This window comes from Pteronotus mesoamericanus, unplaced genomic scaffold, assembly GCF_021234165.1.
Source record: "Pteronotus mesoamericanus isolate MK-2021 breed Mesoamerican mustached bat unplaced genomic scaffold, CSHL_Meso_final contig_1018, whole genome shotgun sequence".
NCBI classification, from domain to species: domain Eukaryota; kingdom Metazoa; phylum Chordata; class Mammalia; order Chiroptera; family Mormoopidae; genus Pteronotus; species Pteronotus mesoamericanus.
In genome coordinates this window covers 1,732,113-1,752,523 of record NW_026555002.1, presented here as the reverse complement: position 1 = coordinate 1,752,523, position 20,411 = coordinate 1,732,113, and the positions used below count along the sequence as shown (strand labels likewise).

General features: G+C 57.4%; 1 protein-coding gene across 1 annotated transcript in view; it reads right to left on the bottom strand.

The window, feature by feature from the left end:
• Window positions 1-20,411, bottom strand: part of ASB18 (ankyrin repeat and SOCS box containing 18) — a 45,032-nt gene that overhangs the window by 17,660 nt on the left and 6,961 nt on the right. Inside the window, exons 2-3 of the mRNA XM_054570450.1 lie at window positions 13,031-13,175; window positions 9,363-9,630 (exon numbers count right to left, since the gene is read on the bottom strand). Coding sequence (XP_054426425.1) covers window positions 9,363-9,630; window positions 13,031-13,175 — 413 coding nt within the window. The remainder of the gene's footprint in view (window positions 1-9,362; window positions 9,631-13,030; window positions 13,176-20,411) is intronic.

Genomic DNA, 20,411 nt, shown 5'->3' with positions numbered 1-20,411 from the left:
GGCTGCGACAGGGGCGCAGGGTGACAGGCACAGAAAACGTAGCTTGAGCCAAGGCAGGAGTCCACAGAGAGGAGCCCTCGGGGCTGTTGAATTGGTGTCGTTTTAACGGACCCCCGGACGTGCTCACACCCACCCTCCGGGTTCCTTCAGGGGCAGAGGGTCTGCAGGAATGCCCGGCCTGGGCTGTCCTGGCCTCCCCGCCCCCACCCTCTCCCAGCGCCCGCCAAGCCCCCTGCACCCCGCTGCCCACCCGCACAGGGCTCCTTCCTGTGCCTTCCCTCCGCCCCCTCACTCCATCCACACAAACCCTCGCAAGCGGTACCCCTCACCCCGGCCCTGAGCTGGGAGCCCACCGCCTCCCTGCTGCTTCCTCTTGTTACGTAGTTACTCTTTAAATGTTATCTTTAGTTCTTGCAACAAATCTGCATCATAGGTAGAATTTTACAGGGGGAGATTGAGGCCTAACAGACCTGTGACTTCTGTGCAGCCCCAGAGCCAGGACGTGGCAAAGCAGAGACACCGGCGATGGCTGTGTCTGCCTCCCCTGTTCTCAGCCCTGCCGCCACCTGCTGGCTCCTCCCACTGGCGTCACCTGTGAAGCACCTTCCAGGAGCCAGTCACGGACCTTGGCGCTTCGCACACGTCACCTCTACACTTCTGGTTCCCTCGTGCCTTCGTTCGTTCGAGAACGTCGTCTGTGCTCCGTAGGACAACGGCCTTTCAGTGCCGGGACAGGCGTTCCTTCTGAGTGCTCCACGAGGACTTCCGCACAGACCCGCCGGCAGGACAGTGGAGGCCGTGGGCCCGTGCTGGGGGGCAGGGGACGGGGCCCGCGGCTGCCCGGGCCCGCTGGCAACCCTGCGTGGTCCGTTTCGTCCTCCCCGGTGTTCGGCGAGGATTCAGTTTTCTGTGTGTGCACAGTGGCCTCAGGGGCAGGGACCCAGAAGGCAGCGGCGACCCCACAGCCGGAACATCCGCTTGGGGTGAAACCCAGCTCCCGCGGGACAGCAGCCTGCCTCGCCACCCCCAACAGACGGTGCCGAGAGAGCGGTTTACGGCAACGACACAGGACCGCTAAAACAAGGCCGCGTTCCGGAGAAGTCGCTGAGTGCTGGGGGGGGGAAGCAGACCTGGCGCACGAGCGCTCTGTGAGATCTCTCAGGCACCTCCCAGCCGCGGGAGTCCTCGCACCATCCGTCTGCCCTTCACTGTCCTGGTCACCTGATTGCTGCCCATGTCCCTCTGACATGCAGACCACGTGCCCAGCGAGACCCCGGCTACCAGGGACCAGTCTTGTCCAGCCGTCACGGCCGCTGCGTCTCCTCCTGGGAGGTGACGCGGGAGCAGGGGCTGGGCTGTGCGGGCGGCGCAGAGACGCGACCTGGATGCTGGGTCAGGGCCGGCCGGCGGGGCAGGGGCACGGGCACAGGGGAGAGACTTGGGAGGAAAACGCGGCCATGATTTCCACGGAGCCCGGGCGGGAGGGCGCCCTCCGGAGCCCGTCGCCCGCTGGCTCCAAGGAGGGGCCGGAGGCCACCGCCCGGAGACGTGGGCGGAGGAGCCGCCCGCGTGGCTTCCCCGGCCCTTGCGCTCAGCCTCCTCTGGGGACCCGCCACGCACGCCTTTCTGCTCTGTGTTGTCTCCTCTCCCCCTCCCCCGGGAAGCGAGGCTCTGCGACGGCCGAGCATGGCTGTTCACAGCGGAAATGGCTGATGTGCGCGGGCTGACCCTCCTTCAGGGCGGAGGGGAGGCTGCCGGAGAGACCGGCTGGCCGCTTCCGTCCCGACCCCGTCCCGGAGCGAGGGCTGCCGCGGCATTATTTTCGGAGGTGTTGCGTGGGTGCGGCTGGGGGTATTTTGGGCAGATTCTCCCCAGATGGCGAAAAGAACCCTGCATTTTGGTGAACTGAGAAATGCTTTAGGGAGCAAACGTTGAGAAGTCGGCTCCACTGTTTGCCCCACTTACCCATGGTGTAGCCTCTGACTTTCTAGAAGCTTCTTGGCACAGACAGGGGCGGCCTTTCTCTCCTCCCCTGGCCCCAATGCAGCGGATCAAGACGAAGACTGGAAGCGCCAGGGTTGGGAGGGGAGAAGAACCAGGGAAAGGGACGGGGTGGGGTGCGGTGAGGGGGGTTGAATTGGCCGGGAGGAAAGCTCTATGTGTTTGTGTTTACGTGTTCTTCACGGCGAGGGCAGTCGGGCGCGCAGACCGCTGCGCAGGTCTGAAAGTGCAGTCCCTGCGCGTCCCGCGAGGAACGCACCGGGGCGGCGACCTGCCAATCAGGGCGCGGTGCAGGCACACTGCCCTCTCTCCAACAAGCCCCCTCCTGCTGGTCCCAGTCACCGCCCCACAGGCGACCACCGTCCAGCGTTCTCTCCCCGTGGCTTCGTGTTGTCTTTTCTAGAACTTACTACCTTCTTGTGTCTGCCTTGCTCATGCAACATAATGCCTGACGTTCATCCAAATCGCCGCGTACGCACGTAACTCATTATTTTTGTTCCTGAGTGTATTTAATTGTAGGGAGACGCCACAACTTTAAAATTCATTCTCTTGCTGATATCGGTGGACATTTGGGCATTCCCTTTTTTATTTTTATTTTTTATATTTTTGGCTATTCTGCATAAAGCTTCTGTGAACATTTCTGAATCAGTCTTCTTGGGCGTATGTTCTCATTTCTCTTGGGTAAAAAAAGTGAAATTGCTGGTTAGGTGTATGTTTAAAAGAAAATTGCCAAACAGTTTTCCAAAGTGATTCCATCCTTCTACGCTGCCAGCAACCTCGCGGGAGAGTTCCAGTCGCTCCACATTCTTGCCAGCGTTTGCTGCGGTCCTTCTTCTTGGCTGTGGCCTCCCTCCCGGGTGTGAAACCCCGAACGCCCCTCTGTGGTTGTGCTTCCCCTCACTCCCGTGCCCAGCGGTGCTCGGGCCGCTTGTCTCTCTCCCCTGACGCGTCTGCCCGGCTTTCGCCCCGAGGGTAGGGGTGCGATTGGGCCTGGGTTGCTCCTTTAGTTCCTGCTGTGCGTGGCAGGGATTCGCACGGTCCTCGGCAAATGACCAGAGGCTGGGCCATCTGCCCGGAATGCCGGGAAGGCGCAGGGAGGGGACAGCCCTGGGGGAAACCATGTTAGAGGTGCTGATTAGGTGCGGGCAGAGCCACTGCCTGACCACACACAGCTTTGGGGGGAAATGAGGTTAACAAAGGAGAGATGATCTTTCAGCATGGAGCTCTCTGATGACATTTGACCTTCGCGCCTGGGTCTGACTCTGTCCACGGTGCCCACCTTACTGGCAAAACCTGGGCCCTCCATGGGCATTGGTGTTCGGAGCCGTAGCCTGGGCACAACCGCGTTACAGGCCTCCTGGGAGGGGCGTGGCACGCGAGACCCTTGCTGGTGCTCGGGGGCATGTGAAGCTGTATGGCAGATTTTGCTGTGTCTAACGCATGCCTTTTTTGCCCAAACTTTTGAGGGAAAAATAAGGATGTGCATTATACAAGGGTAGTACTAATTCCATATCTATATGAATGCTTTTAATTCTTTTATTTATGCTTATGCGTTAAAAGTGTAACTCCAGGAAGCAACGCCGATATCCGTTTGCAGAATAACACCCTGGAATATGATCATTGGTTCTGTTTCCAAATATAAATAAATAATTGCATTAGAAAGTTAAAACGAAAGGCATTTTTCCTGAAAGTTTGGGCCAAAAACGTGGGTGCGCATTCTACGCGGCACAATACGGCTATCGGTGCATCTGAGGGACAGCCGCGCTCTGACGCCTTGTTCTTGAATGTTCCCTGCGCAGCCTCGGGCTTCCGGTGAAGCAGGCACACCCTGCTTTCTCCCCTCTCCCCGAACAAAGAGTCGCCCACGCAGCTGGGATGTGGAAGGGTGGGCCGCGTTTGCGTTTAGTATCAATGCCCGTGACCCGGTCACCTCTGCAGGTAAACTCCCTGATACCAGGCAGGGCCTCCTGGGGTTGGCGGGAGGGCTCGGAGCAGTTATTCCTGCTCCGTCCAGCCTTCCCTCGACTTTCTTGCTCAGGAAAAGCAACACTTCCTTCCTCTCTGCCCAGGTGTCAACCTGCCAGGTCTCCACTAGAAAAGGATGTCCCGGTGATTTTCCGCAACGATTCCCCCCACCCCCCAAGACACTTAGGTGCTTCCACAGGCCCAGCACTGGCTTAAGACTCGTTTTTTAATCCATTGAATTGCCACAGCTGGGCAAACAGTAAACGTGCAGCCCCCGTGCTAACGTGTTCAGGAAGGAGGCACGTCCTCGCTGCGGCTCACATCAAGCAGCTTTAGCCGAGAAAAAGAATTGGGACTCCACTAATTCTCTCCCATTTTAATCATCTCGGAATTTGAAAAAAGGTCAAGGAGAGCACTCTGGTAATAAATAGGGCGAGGCCGGCAGGCAGGCTACTGACGTGGGGAGAGCAACTTTACCTGAACTTTTCTTTGGGGGAAAATCTCTTCAAAAGGCTCCCAGATTAAAGCGCAGATGTTCCTCTTTGTGGGTTGGATTCTGAATTCTGAAGCTTGCGGGTTGGAAGGAAGCACAGACATTTTTTTTTTTTTTTTAAATCCCAGGAACTCAGAGACTCAAAGGTTTGAAAGTCCCGCACCCACGGAGATTTGCCGACTGAAAGGGCCGCAGCCGAACCCGGTCCCGAGGTGTGGAGACCGCTGTCATCAAGGGTAAGAAAATGGAATGTCTCTGCGTGGAGGTCAAGGGCCCTCTCTCTACTGAAAGGTTAAAAAAAAAGTAAGGATGACCTAAAATCTAGGTATGAAAAGATTCTAGAGAAAGCAGCTCTTTCTTGTCAAAGTGATGATGTTCCTACGACGTGAAGCCAGGCCTCCTTGGAGACTGACTTTAGGGGACTCTTTCAGCTGAAACGCGCTGGTCAAAACCTCCGGCCCTTCCTGACATCTATTAACTTTTTAGTCTTCAAGGCACTGGGCTATGCCGTGGTGGGCGTGTTGCGTGGGATCTGGCGGCGTTTTTTCCATTGTAATCGCTGAGATCGGAGGGATCCAGAGTCCGCCGCTGCCCGGCCCCACCTGAACTTCTGGCATATTCGTCACATCTGAAACTTTCCCCCAATAACCAGGATTTAAATGAAGCAAGATGGTCAAATTAAATTGATAGGCAGAAAGATTCACATGGAGAGACCATAGACGCAGGAGAGAAAGTGAGGAGAAAAAGAAGAAAGAGGGGGAGGGGGAGGAAGACAAAAGGGATTTTGCAGAGCCCTGCTTTGACACAAAGACCTTTCAGAAGTCCTTATTAAACAGTATCCCGGACCTGTGTGATTTTTGCAAAACCAGCTGAAGCTAGGAAATTAGTCTCTATTACACGATATATAAGCCGAGTGGCTCTAATGGTCTATATGTGCCTTAGCCCCATATGATGCCTAGGCATGGGCTCGTTGGCCTGTGTTCGAGATACTGTCCGGACTCACAGTATTTATGCCCTGAGCTGGTGTTGCATTCCCGTTTCTCAGTAAAAAGCAGTATTTTTCTAATGTGATTTAAGCAGGAGGTTGGAGCTCAAGGCATGAAGCAAACTTGATTTAAAAAAATTTATTATTTTTAGAGAGAGAGGAAGGTAGAAAAGGAGGAGAAACATCAACGTGTGGTTGCCTCTTAGGCGCCCCCTACTGGGGACCTGGCCTGCAACCCAGGCACGTGCCCTGACTGGGACGAACCAGCGACCCTTTGGTTCTCAGGACTATGCTTCACTGAGCCACACCAGCCAGGGCTAACTTGATTTTTAAAACTTTTTATTTTTAAATCAGTTTAGGTTTACAGAGGAGTTGTAAAGATGAGAGGACAGTTCCCTAATACCCTTTACCCAGCTTCCCCTAAAGTTAACCTCTCATAATATGATGGTACATTTGTCTAAATTGAGAGCTTAACGTTGGCATAGTTCCATTAGCTGAATTGAGGTCAAGCCGTCTTGTAGGGCCACCGTAGTCAATTCAAGGTGCTGTTGGTGGCGAACTAGACAAACGCGCCCGTGAAGCAGAACCAGGGAGGAACGGTTCCGCCACATGCCCTGGTGGCTTTGCATGTGTCTGCATGGGCCACGCGACAAAGGCCCGACCAGCCACTGATCTAAGTCTCGGTGGAACACCCGTGGCCCTCCCGGGGGCCGGGGCGCGGGCGTGTAAGGGGCTGCCCTGAGGCTGCGGCGCACTTGCCCCCTGTGTCTCTTGGGAGGCTTCTGCGAGACACTTTCTTGTCGCCCCCAGGGCCCCCCGGGGTTGGAGACTCCCTGCCTTGCCCACCTCAGAGCGCAGCTGCCGACTGTAAAACCGCCCAGCGGAAGTCAAGATTCGGCTGCTTAGCAACGGGGCCACTGCTGCTTATATTGTCAGCAACTGGTCCCTTTTGTTTAGGTGTTGTCCTTTGTGGCGTGTGGGACAAGGACTGCGAGGAATTGGCACCTTTGGCTATTCTTCTGTTTACTGTTCATGTAAGTGATAAATGGTCTGAATCAAACCTCGGGGCTTTACCTGTGTGCACTTGGCGGGGGTCCAGAAGTAAACCTGCACATGTGCAGGCAGTGGATTTTCAACCCAGGTGCAAGGTCAATTTAGCAGAGAAAGGAAAGGCTTTTTGACAAATGGTGCTGGACCAATTGGATAGCCACACGCAAAATAGGAAAAAAACTTCAATCCATACCTCACGCCATACTCAGAAATGAACACAAAATGGCTCATAGACTTAAATGTAAGATATAAAATTATTAAATTTACAGAGGAAAACACAGGAGGAAAATCTTGGTGGCCCTGGGTTAGGCAAAGGGTTTTCTAGCTACAGGTCCCCAGCGCAGTCCCTGAAAGGAAACAATGGACAAGCAGAGAGCCACCAACATTAAGCTCTTCTGTTCTTCAAAAGACACTTGTAAGAGAAGAAAATGTAATCCAGAGACTGGGGGTCATATTTCTACATCACGCGTCTGACAAGGGACCTGCATCCAAAGCATACAAAAGAAATCTCAAAATTTAAGAATGAAACAAACAACCCAGTTTTTAAAATGGCCACAAGATTTGAACGGGCACGTCACCGCAGAAGCTCTACAGAGGGCAGAGGAGGCCATGCAGAGGTGCTCAGGGTCACTTGTCATTAGGGAAATGAGGATCGAAACCTCACACCTACAGAACGTCTACAGCTAGAGAGTGGCCAGACCCAGCCCTGGGGAGGGTGTGGCAGTGGAAATAGTAACGGGAGGGGGGCGGGTGTGGGATCGGAGCCCGCCCCACCGGTCCCTTGACGCTGTTCCTGCAGGCGCGGGCTCTGACTGACAGGCAGCTTGTAGGCGAGCCGTGTGTGTGTAAGGATCCGGGGAACTGCCTTGAAAAGATCCAGCCCGACCTTCAGGCATCCCAGCTCCGGGAGATGTGCTGACCTTCAGCCATGGAGCCGGGATGACGAGGAGCCAGGATGACGCAGGCGGGACTGTCACCGGCCTCCACGGAAGGGACTGGGCCGTCTGCACGTGGAGAGCTTTGCAGCCCCCTCCCCGATCTCTTCGTCCTGTTCCCCCTCCTTCTAAAAACCTCTACCTGCACTGAGGGGGGAGATGGGCTTTGAGTCCCCATCTCCCCGGGAGGTGGTCTCTGAGATGTGAGTCCCCCATCGTCCAGGCGTCTGGCGCCTGCAAATAAACCCCTTTCCTTTACATCAGCACCTGCCTTTTGAGTATTGGCTTTCGTAGTGGCAGGTGGCTCGACCTGTGTCCGGTTACAAGGATGTGAAGCAGCTGGACCCCCTGCATCTCTGGTCGGCCTGCACAATGACACAGCCACTGCGGACACCAGCGTGGCAGTTTCTTAAACGGTTATCTTTAATCGCATCCTATGACCCAGCCCTCCAGGCCAAACAAAGCCGGTGCCCATACAAAGCCCGGTGCACAGATGTTCACAGCAGCTTATGAGCAATGGTCGGAAGCTGGAATCAAGGCGCTGCCTTTCAATGTAGGAATGGTGGACGCCTTGGACCGTCTGCACCATGCAACGCCTAGCAGCAACGACCGGGAGTGAGTAAAGGACATGTGTGACAATAGGGTGATTCTCAAAGTAACGATGGGGGGTGAATGATGCCGGCAAAGAAGATAGATTCCATTTATATAGGGTTCTCGCCAATTCAGACTCAACTACAGGGACGAAGAGCAGATCGGTGGGTTAATGGAGGTAGCAACGGGGCCAGGGAGCCTTTTGATGGTGATGGGTGAGTTCACACTCTTGATTATGGGGATGGTTTCACGGGTGCATAGACGCCTGTCCAAGCGCATCAAATTGCACATGTTAAACACGTGCAGCGCATTGCATACGGTTACACCTCAGTAAAGCTGTTTCTAAAAAATATATACATTGGTACAACACTGTTTCCTTCGGTCACTCTCAAGACTCCTGGTGGCCTGCCTGCCTTTCTGCGTCCCCACTCTGAACTCAGGTGACATCAATAGGTGGGGCCCCGCCTTGGTCACCCAGAGCCCAGCAGTCCCGCCAGCCTGTGCTTTGCTCCACATGGCGATTTGATTTCATTCTCAGTCCAGAGATAGAAGGCCAAGAAATTACGGCCCCGAGGGCAGGGACTGGGACATTTTGACTAAAAGAAATGTCAAGATGACACACTGCACGCCAAGAAGCCAAGCATAAATCGTGTGCATTGACACGGTGGCCCCAGAGCCTCTCCCGGGCCCACCAGACCCCATGGGGACAGACATCCAGCAAGGACAAACGCGGGCTGGGCGCGGCAGCTGCAGAACCTCCTGAACCCCAGCCCCTGGGCGGGCGCTGGGATGGGGCTGCTGCGCCCCAAAAATTCCGAAAGATGCCGGGCCCAGCTCGGCTTCCTAGCGGGACTCCGAAGCCCCGCCCGAGGAGCTAGCCATTTATGTCACGCTGTGACAATTATTCTGCATAAAATTATCATTAAAAACTCTAATTTCTCAGCCTCCCACCCCGCCAGTAGCCTTTTAGCTCTCTCCAGCGTGCGTCTGCGGGCCTGATCAGCCCGCTCATTAGCTCGGTGTGGCGCCGCCCCCCCGCGCTCGCAATCAAGGCTAATTACACCCCCGGGAAGGGCCGAGCGGGGTCCCGGCCGGGCCCGGGGGCGGGGCGGCGGCCCAGGGGCGTGGCCAGCTGGGGAGCCACGGCCTGGCCAGGCGGGGTCCAGGCGCTGGCCGGTCCGAGGTCTGGGAGGGTCAAGGGTCAGGGACCATGGTCAGGGTCCGGGGTCCCCGAGGCGGGGCGGGGCGGGGCGGGGCCCACAGCCCCGGGGGCGGGGCATCGGGGATGGGCGTGGCCTGCCGGCCAGCCGCGGCCTGGCTGTCCAGGTGGCCCGTCACTTACCCGAGCGAGGCGGCCGTGCGGCAGAGGTGCAGGGGCGCCAGGCCCTCGGCGCTGAGCAGGTCCGGGTCGGCTCGGTGTTGCAGCAGCAGCTGTGCGCAGGCCGCGCGGCCCCCCAGGCAGGCCTCGTGCAGGGGCCCGCGCCCGCCGGGGCTGGCGTTGGGATCGGCGCCCCGGGCGAGCAGGTGGCGCACGCAGGCCGCGTGGCCTCGGGCCGCGGCGATGCACAGGGGCGTGGTGAGCTCGCGCTTGTACTCTAGGGTCCAGAGACCTGGGGCGGGGGTGGAGAGGTAACGTGAGCGCGGGGTGAGGGGGGCACCGGTGGGGGCGATGCCCATTAGGGCTGAAATAGGGTGGAACCATCTCTTACAGGTAGGTAGGGGCCTGGTGGGTGTGTGAGCAGATACACAGAGATTCTGAGGGGGGGCAGCGAAAGCGGAGAGACCCACGTGGACGCGCGGTGGAGGGGGAGGGGGTCGGGGGCAGCTACGGAGAGAGTGGAAAAGACAAACAGAGAGGGCAGAGAGCTAACAAGGGCAAACCGGCGTGCAGGAAGAGGGGCCGGGGGGACACGCGCGTAGAGGGGAGCAGAGCACAGGTCCCCTGGGAAGGAGGCAGAGATGGCGACTGAGGGGCACAAAGAGGCGAGGAGACGGAAAAGGCCACGAGGGAGCCAGGGAGAAGCATGATGGCTTTGCCAAATGTGGGGGTGACAGGGAGCCATTCGAGACATTGAAAGCTGGCCACGCAGGGTGGACAGGAGAGGATTGAAGTGTGGATTCACGTTTTCCAGGCTCTGAAGGAGAGGCCGCTGCCGGCAGTGGGCTTTTCCGGAATCCAGCTCCTTCTCATCAGCCCCAAATAGACCCTTTATCATGAAGAGGAGAAGGCAACAGACAACACAGACCGACCCGCCGCGCCGGCGCTGCTCAAGGAGCGGACTCAGAAAGTTGGGTTGCCTTGGAAGGGGCCGCGTGTCAGAAGCGCGCTTTGATGTGGCGGGCCACATTCAGCACAGCCCAGGTTTGTTTCTCTGCGCTTTTTAGGGTTTTGTGTGTGTGCGTGCGTGCATGTGTGTATAGATTGCTTTTTCTTGCAGGATGAATGGAGCGGGCGCCATACATTCTACTTCTCTGAAAACTTTGGGCTTTCAAAAGGCCCGTGGAAGGTTGTTAGCGGGCCCGAGTGCTCGTGGAAACGGGGGAAGCGGTCCCTGGTGAATACACTTCAAGGGGCAGGATTTCACATGGCAGAGATGCCTTCTGGTAACGATGGAAGAATCGATACTGTGTCTGTAATGAGCTGCTGAGGAGACCCTTTCCACAGGCCACCTCCTTCCCGGGACCCATGCTGAGCCGTTTTGAAAGACCACTCATAATTACCTCCCTGCAGAGTTCCGGCCTGCCTGCGTCCCCAAGGCCCAGCCTGGGGCTGCTGTGTGCTCCGTGGGGCAGTGTCGGGGGCCTGTCGTCCTGGCAGTGGATGAGGGTGGCCGGAGGCCCCAGGGATGGGCGCCTGAGGGGTAGCGGCTGCCTTCCCAGCGAGGACCGTGGCTGATTTGGAGCCAGGAGGATGGAGATAGTCCCCGGAGAGAACAATGACCTACATTCCTGCTGAGACAGCTCCTGGCCCTCCGTGCTACTCATTGTCCTGCGGTAGGAAGCCTACTTCCTGGGGGACAGGGAAGAGGGCACCCCCTTCTCCAGGGCGTGCTGAGTCCCCAGCCCGACGCCCACCCTAGTGGCCGTTCACCTGCCCTGTTCCCCGGTCTTCCCGTGGACTGACCGAAGGGGCCATGGAGGGCACCCAGCTCAGGCCTGGATGGGGCCCGCTCGCTCGCCCAGGTCCTAGGAGATGGCGCTGAGCATCCAGCCTTCCAGAGAACCCGGGTTCTGAGCCCGTTCTCAGGGTCGGAAGCCTGAATCAGCCTCCTGTAATTCCCGCCCCCACCCCCAACGCTCTGCCAAACGTCGGGTGGCGAGGGACTCGGGAGGTGCCGGGAGGATGTGGGCTTCTCCCGCACGGCCGGCGGGTCCTGCTTGACGCCGGGTCCCCCGCGCCGGCGCTCTCCTTGGGCTCACGCTGGATGGGGCCGGCGTCCCATCGGGGGCTGGGCCAAGGGCGCGGCCACGGCGACCCTGCTTGGGGATCCCCATCCCCCTGGAGCTGGCCACCAGGAAGGCATCACACGAAAGGCAGCAGAGGTGGGGGCCCGCTGTTCTCAGACAGCATGTGGTCATGTCTGCTGCTGGGCCAGCTGCCGGGGAAGACAGGCAGGACAGGAAGGGCGGGAACCCAGCAGCCTGGGGCACAGCTGCCCCGTCCTGCCAGCCCGCACCGGGCTGCGGGGCAGCACCAGCTCCCCGGCTCGCCCTTCCCTTCGGACAGCTCCTTCTGCCTGTCGGTGTTCCCTAGCTTCCTGTCCCGCGGGCGCACCATAGGAGCGCCGCGGCTCCCAGGGCTGGAAAGACGAAGGAGGGAAGAGGAAGGAGGGGTGGACCCCAGGCATGGGTGACATTAATCTGTATTTGAAATTGCAACATTTGAGCGTGCAAGTGTTCAGGGCTGGGAGGCATAACTTAGAAAAGTAAACGTTAATCAAGCGTTCCAACAGCTGGCATTCTTGACTGAATTGCCACCCAGCCCTTGGGGGATACTCGTGCCCTGCCTGGACCGGCGGGAGGGGCGGAGCTCCAGGACCGCCCCGGGACACCCTCGGCCGGGAGGTGGCCGGACAGGAGAGCACGCGCCTCCCCACGGCCCCTGCCCATCCCGGGCACGGCCGTGACAGCATGGCGGTTTTCCTCCCGTGGGAGGTACAAGCAGAGCTGTGTCAGTGCTGCGGAAGCCAGCCGCCTCCCTCGTCCTTTGCCAGGGCTCATGAGTTGGGGACACAGGATGCTGACCGTTGGCTCGCTGACCACAGTCTCAAATGCTCTCGGTCTGGCAGAGCCACTGTGGCTCCGACGTATGACCCCCTTGGTAAATGTGTTGCATCTGGGCACCCGGAGCAAAGGGAGCCCAGGGCGGAGAGCCAGGCCGGAGAGCCCACTGCGGCCTGGGCGTCGGAGGGGCTGTCCCTCCTGGTCCCATGAGGGGCGTCTCCCCTGGGGGGGTTTCTCGCCTGCCCAGCGCGTAGTGGTGGTCAGGCAGCAAGAGCACCCTGAGGCGCACGCCGCAGGGCCCTCTGGTTCCTTCGCTCGCCCTCCCCGTCTCGAGGTCCCCTCCCTTCCAGGAGCACATACTGGGAACTTGCCCTCTGTGGGCGCTGGCTGTGACCCAGCCACCCCGCTGTGGCCTGCTGTTCACGGACTCACAGAAGGACCTCACGGAGCCACACGCCAGGCGTCGGCCCCAGGCGCCCTCGAAGGAGGGGCGCTCCTCCTCCGTCTCCCGCCCCCAGGCTGCCCGAGGCCAGCGCGGGCTGAGAGGCGCCCGAGCCAGTGTCAGGCAGTCACGTCCCACCGCCACCTCGGCCTTTCCACTGTGGCCTCTTGCACCTGCCACCGGACACCTGCGCCTGAGAACGCCTGCCCGCCGAATGGCAGTTGCAGCCACCCTTTGCGTGTGTTCCCCTGCGAAAGCGGCCTGCCCACGTGGGGGCTCTGGGGCAGAGGAGCGTTAGCAGCTCTGTGCAGCGTCGACGCGCGGCTGTAAAGGAGCAGGGCTACCTGACAGGCCAAACGTGGCCGGGGCGTTCCCCTGCCACTCCATCTCCTCCTCCCTGATCTCAAACACCATGTTGGCGTCCTGGAAGAACTGGTCCATGAGCGGGGCCAGGCGGCGCAGGTTGCCCGCGAGCAAGGCGGCGTGGAACTCGCGCAGCGGGGACGCGGCTGCTGCCTGAGGCCCTTTGTCCATCCTCTCCAAGGTCCGAAGCTGCCCCCTAACCGGCTCTGGCCATCTCTCCATGGCAGGGCCGTTGATCTGGCGGGGTTCTTCAGGAGGGGACAGATGGTCTCATGGAGGGCGAGCTATTTCCATTGTCATGACTCCATTGTCCTCCAGCTGGGGCTTGTGCTGGTGTATTTATAACTCCTGTGGGCTCCAGGGAGATCAGGGTTACTTGATATGACCAGTGTCGTGTGACCACTGAGACGCCAAAGTGCTCCGCCGCCCCCTGGGGATCAGGCAGGGGTGGGCAAAAGCGGCTCACAGCTGTAAGAAGATGAACAGTGCCAACGAGTAACGCAGGGAGGGATAAACACAAGCCTGAGCCGCCCCGCGCACTCGTGGGCCTGTTTTTGCCCAGCACTGTGCGGACGTGAACTCCATGGACGCGCGCGCCTGGGCGTCTCCGGAACAGGTCTCCGCGCCAGGACGGACGCCCTGAGGTGAGCGGCCCTTCTCGCTCCTGCTTGGTGGGGTGTCCCCTTGCTTTTTTTTGTCCCTTCACTTTCTTTGCTGCGGTGACCGTGGTGAGTGGATGTGCCTCCTGGGGCTGCGTCAGCCCCGAGGACGTGTGAGAGAGGCCCAGCTGGAGGCCACAAGGCACGCTCCGCACGAGGGTCGCTGGGGGGATGGGGGCCCCGCAGGGCGGGCCGGAGACCGCAAGGGGCCGCGGTGGTCTGCGGGGTCCTACCGGTTACTGAGAACGGGGCCCGAAATGCGCACTCCTTGCTGGAGATGAGAAATGCCACCATTTTAAGAAAAGGAATGAATGGTAAGAGCCGTTCATTAATAATTCACTTGCTACAGTTTAGTACGGGGCTTTATTTTATAGTCTAAAAATTAATAAGGTCATTTTTTCTTATAACACAGTTAATACACCATTCTCCTGTCCTTTTTCCAATTCTTGTTTTCTCCGACTAGGAAGCCGGAACGGGCCAGTGTGGTTGGGCTGTGTGATCCTCTGCCGTGTCCATGTGCACTATGATAAAAAAGCATGGGACCAGGGACCAGTGTGGGGCACTTGCCCGGGACGGTGACAGGGGGTGACGGCAGAGTTGTGAAGGACAGTAGCCACCGTCCGCGAGCACCAGCCTCAGACCGCGGGCCCTTGGGATCCTGTTGCTACGGGGTGTTGGAATCAAACAAGCAACAGAGAGACCCAGGACAAAAGTCCCAAAGTCCATGCAGGAACAGGGTTCGTGGGCGGTGCCTTCCTCATCTCAGCTGAACCTCTGCAGCTGCCTCCTTGCCCGTGTCTCCCTCCCCCAAACCCCCCCGCAGCCGCCGCTGCCACCGCGCCGCGCCCCTCTTCTCTCTGAGCCCCGCAGCCGGAGCAGCCACCCTGTGTCGGGCCCTTTGCTGGGAGCAGGAACCTGTGGCCTCTTTCACTGAGATTCTCTGCAACACATCGTGGGCCCAACAGAGCGCCCTTGACCTTCCTTGGGAGGGGAAAAGGGCGCCGGGGAGTTTAATGCATTTATACTCTATTAATAAGGACGTGCATTCCGTTGCTGCAGACCAGACTGGCAGGCACAAATGTTTCCGAGCGCAGATGCCTCCGCGCGGGGGGCCTGCGGTCCCCCAGCGGTGCCTCGGTCTCGTAGGCTGACCCGCTGCCCGGCACTCTCGTCCCCCCGCCGCCTGCCTGGGCCCAGCCGTTCTCCTTCAACGCTCGGTCCAGCTCCCCTCCCCCCGAGGCTCGTCCTGAGGTCCGTCCTCACACCCGGTCCGCGTGCCAGGGGCGTGGCTGGCTCCTGCCGGGCGCTTGTCTGCGCCTCCACTGGACTGCGAGCTTCTGCTTCCTTCGCGCATTCCCCGCGCAGCAGGCAGGTCCTCATGCACATGGTTGAAAGGACAACTAGACCCGACTCTTTGAAATATGCTCCACTGCTCGTCATGTCCTCAGTGGTTCTGCCTCTTATTCCTGGTCACCTGCTACCTTCTTCCCTTGGGGAACAGCGCGCTGTGCAACCAAGGGCCAGGCTCCGATGTCGGGGCTGGGCTTCTGCCCGAGGCCCGTGGCCTCCCTGCACGGCCCACTCTCCTCACGTGGGAAGGGGCCTCGCCAGCTTCCAGAAGGCGGCCTTGCCCGCTGTTTGCTCTATGAGGGCTCCCTGAAACCTCATTTCACGGGTTTTCAAGTTTCCCTCCCTGGTCTCCGCAGCTGCAGCAGCGAGGACAGAATCAGTGACTTTAATGGCAATGGCAGGGAGTTCTCCAAAGGTCTGCCCTGTGCCTGACACATGCAGGGCACGGCGGGCAGCGTGGCGGGGAAGCGCATACAGACCACATCTGTGGGGAGCAGGCGGCCGCCTTGGCACGTTAGAGGCAGGTGCGGGCGGAAAGTGGGGGATGGGAACACCACGGAGGCCACTGCTAGTCGCTGTGCCCTGCGGTGAAGTCCCCTGCCGCTCCCTTTGCGCACACACTCTGCACATGCTCTATTCTTTCCAGCAGCAATACTAATTCCTTGGGCACTTCGTGTCTCTGAGCACCACCCTTTTGCCATGGGACCCGTCTCAGGCTGTTAGGAGGTCGTTCCCGAAGGGCTCGCCCGCGCAGAGCGGTATCTGATCCAACCTGAGCTCGCGCGTGACTTCACGCTGCAGGTCTGTTGTACCTGCTATGTTTTGTCATGGGCTATTTTTAAAAGGGGCGGGGATACTGGGGAGAGTCCAGAAACAAGAGCCATTCCACCTGCGCCCTTTGCTAAATTTAGCTTTCCAAGCATTGTATTTGTGAACAGCGCCCTAAATTTCCAAGCCTGACTTCAGGGGGCGGGGAGTCGTAGTCCAGAAAGGCTGGGTTCTTGTAAAAGTTTTAAAAATAGCTCGTGGTAGACAGCGTTGGTCTTGCAAGTAGGCCATGCCACCATTTCAGGAGCGTGGTAGAGGTGTCGTTTTGTTTTTTATCCTAAACCAAGAACATGATTATTGATTTTAGAGAGAGGGGAAGGGAGACATTGATACAGAAAGAAACATCGATCGGTTGCCTCTTGCACATGCCCCAACCTGGGACTGAACCCACAACTCAAGCATGTGCCCTGACTGGGAATGGAACCTGTGAACTTTTGGTTTATGCACAGAATGACACTTCTACCAACTGAGCCACATCAACCAGGGAGGTGTCCTTTTTTTTAAGGAAGAGGCATAGCTCTATGCATGACTATTCCATTAAAAAAAAAAAAGTAAAAACCAAACAACAACCACCCCGCCCCACAAATACCTAAAAACCAATCCATTCATTCATTTATTTGTTCAATAAACATTTATGGAATATTGCATTGCAAGGTGTGTTTTTAGGATTCTGAGACAAAAAATACAATAATTCTGCCCTCAAGGGTCACCTAGGAAAGAACAGTGACCAGAGAACTGCCAAACACAGAGCTCTTTAGGCTTCCTTCCCGCCAGCTGAACGGTGTCCCTCTGCTACGGGCGAGCCACACCGGTCCCCTGCCCAGCACTCTTGGTTGGCCTCTGGCCTGCCTCACACCAGCCCTGCCCACCAGCCCTTGCTTGGACCAAGCCAATTTTTTTTTCCTCATTTTAATCTTCCACATCCTCCTGAGCTCAGTCAAGGCCGATACCTACCCTTCAAGAAGCGACTCAAGTCTCATTTTCTCTGCCTACCTCAGTCCACATAGAAACACTGCTTCTTCCAAGAGAGAATTTGTGTATAAAGTTGCTGAGCAATTGTTAACATCTTTGAGAGATTGTGATAAAACAGGAGAAGGACCAGGAAGCTAGAGTTTCAATTTTCAAGTAGGAAAAGAACTGGGTTCCCCAACGTTTAAATGGACATCAGTCCTGGACAAGATCCCCAAACGGATTATGAAAAATATGGAAAAAATTGGTAATGAAAAGTATTTAGAAAAGGGAGTGGGGCACTAGGTTGGTTTGTTTTCAAGCTGGCCTGTGATTGACATCACTGAGCGAGCCTGGCAACTCCACCGAGGACCTGAGGGGGTCAGCCATCATCTGCGCGGCCCTGTTCCACCTCCTCCATCTCTGCCTGCTCTCTGGGGCCACCACCGAAACCTTCCCCCTCGCGCTGTTGGCGTGGTTCCGCCCCGGCAGCGTGGTTCCGCGTATTCTCAGGCCCTGCCAGCTTCTGCTTCTGCTCCGGGGAGCTGGGCAAGGGGCCGCTTCTGAACAAACACAGCGCCCTGATTGAGAGAGGAGATTCTGATGAATATAGCTTTCTCTAACCCAGGATGATTCATACTTTTAGTTCTTTAGACGTACTCTCAAATGGCGCCCATTGGAAGGAGGAACCTCCTCTGTTTAGTGGGCCATAAAGCACACTAAGGAAATGCCGTTTCCGTGGACTTCGCTGCAGAGCGTGGCGTGAACTTGGAAGACAAAGTTCCAAGCAGGACAGGGCAGCCAACTTTTATCTGGTTGACCGAGTGCACAAGCTAAACCTCTCTAATAACAAGCCAGGTCGTCTGGTGCATTTGAATGTAATTTTGTAGAGGCTATTTTTGGGACTTAAATTAGCAGCATACTGCTTTGGCTGTAAAAGACATAAACACCGGTCCTCCATACCAAGTCTTGGAGGGTAGGTGGCTGACAGGGAGAGTGTTTGCTTCTGGATCAAATGAGGTGAAGGCAGGCAAGTCCACCTGGGAATGACGCGAGACACACCAGTGGTCCCGTTCAAACGGTCATTATCATTTTCACGTGCTCGCAAGGCCTTAGCATCCTGCCATTGAACAGGCGAGTGATTTTCTTTCCCGTGGAAGCGTCTGAGGACGAGCTCAGCGGGTGTCCGTGGACTAGCCCAGCTGAGTCCGCCATGGGGGGCAGGGGCAGGCCGCTTCTCCACGTGGGTACCTTTGCACGTGCTCCCGCCGTGAGCTACGGGCAGCGGGACGGTCGCTACGCCCTCGTGTTCTTGGGGAAGGGCGAGTGTGCGCGCTCTTTCCTAGCCAGGCCACGAGGCGAATGCATGGCTTTCTTCTGGGCTCAGGTGTCCAGGCGGACGGACAAGCTAGGCCGGAAGCCATTCCCCCGTGGGTGTTCTGAGACTCCGTGCACTTCCTCCGGCGCGCCGGTGCATGTTGTCACGCTGGCCGGGTGCGCGCCGCCCACGCGAACTGCTTCTGTCGAAGACTCAGCCCCGCCGGCCCCTCCAGTCCTCCCATTGCGCCGGCGCCAGTAGTCCCTGGCCTCGCGCACCGTTTTCAAGCCTCACTCTCCCCATTTAATTTCTAATGGGCGCTCCTCCTTCCCCCCTGCTCCCTCCAGCTTTTGTAATTGAAGAAGAAAACGTTCAGCCGGGCAGGTGTGTGAGGCTCTGCTCGTGGAACTTCAGGACCCGTTCCCCGCTCACCTGCGTCCGTCAGAGACACAGGCGCTAATGTTAAAAACGTTAGAGCACCTCCACCTCTCCCCGAATAACGACGTTAGCGCGGCACACCTCATTTCCCGCAGCATCAAAACATTTGACTTCCGCAGATCAAGTGCCTCTGTTAATAATGACTTAAATCATCTGCGCTGATTTCACATTATTAAGAAATCTCATTCCCATTGTGTGGGAGAAGACAGTACGGGGAGGAAAAAGGGGAGGAAAAAACACCTTGCAAACTTATTTTCCTGCAAAACAACAAAGTCACGTCTCATCGTGAACGGCATCTTATCCAAAGGTCAGTGCTGCTTTGGTGGCCCGGGAGGGCTGTTCTGGGAGCTCCGGGGCGAAGCTGCCATTGAGCCTGCAGATCCGCCGTGGCCCAGCGTGACAGGGCGCGGCAGCACCCCCGCCCCCGCCCGGCCCACGACCACCGAGACACAGCCCTGGGAGGACATTTACCGGCTCTGGGGAGCCCGCAGGAAGCGTGTCCCTGGCGCCTTCCCTGGTAGAGGTGACGGAGTTTCTTTACAACTGTCATGGGGATTTAATTACATGATAAAATTGCAGCTCCTGCTCTTGAGACAAATTGCATGTGCAGACTGATTGTTTTTCATGAACCTCACACAGGGAGCCTGATACGCTCTTGAAACTGGATTGGTCGGATCGCTATGTCCCTTCTAGGAAGGCGATGTTTACTGATCCTACAGTAAGGGGGGCGGGTCCTGGTGGGGGTCTCACAGTGGCTTTGCCGCTCTGCACAGAGCAGAGAGAGGCCAGTGTCGTCTGATGGATTCAGAGTTCATTCTGCTTATTTTTCTGTTTGCAAAGTATGAAAACTTTGAACTTCCAACAGAAAGATAGGAAGTAGACATTGTAAGAAGTATAAATGACTATTCAACATATGCACAAATTTACTAATTCTACTAAGGGTAAATGCGAGTTAAAATAACAAGAGATCTTTGCCTAAGAAATTGTGAAAGTTTTGTTTTTTTTTTAATTACATTTTGGAAGAGTTTGGTGAAGCTCAGGCCGCCACCGTTTGCGTGCGGAAGAATAAATTTCTGTACAGCGTGTAAACATTCTCTGTAGAGTTTCCACGCACAGGGCGCGCGTCCTGGAAGAAGCCGGCGTGGGCAGAGTAGAAATCGTTGCCCTAAGGCGTGCTAGCCCTGGCCGGCCGGCTCAGCTGGCTGGAGCGCTGTCCCCTACACCAAGCGGTTGCGGTTCAGTTCCTGGGTGGGGCACATATCTGGGCTGCCACTTTGCTTCCTGGCCAGGGTGCGTCCAGGAGGCAGCCGATCTGTTTCTCTCTCACATCAATGTTTCTCTCTCTCTTTCTCTCTCTCTCTCTGCCTCCCTTCCTCTCTCTTAAAACCAGTGAATGTATCCTCTGGTGAGGATTAGAAAGAAGAAAAAAATAAAAGAACTGTCCTGCCAGAAGGAAGATGGGCCAGGCGATCAGCAACCAGCAAGAGGAAAGGCGTCCTGGCTCCGGAGAGGTGCGGGCGCCCTTCACAGGTGTCCGTTCCCAGCGAGCTCCCTGCAGGGCTAACTCCGCTCCGCCCCAAACCACGAGCCCTTGGGGCCCGGGGGTGCCAGGAAGGAAGGGCGGGCGCGTTGTCAGGGCGCGCGAGGATGGGGGAGCAGAGGGGCAGCCTGCCCGAGGCCAAGGACGCGAAGAGAGTGATGGTGTCACTGACGTGGGGCTTGCACCGAGGTTCTCAGCTGCCTGCGGTAAAGGACCAGGGATTTTTTTTTTTTTTAAGTTCCAAATTGTCACAGATGGATTCTTTTTCAAAATACAATTAC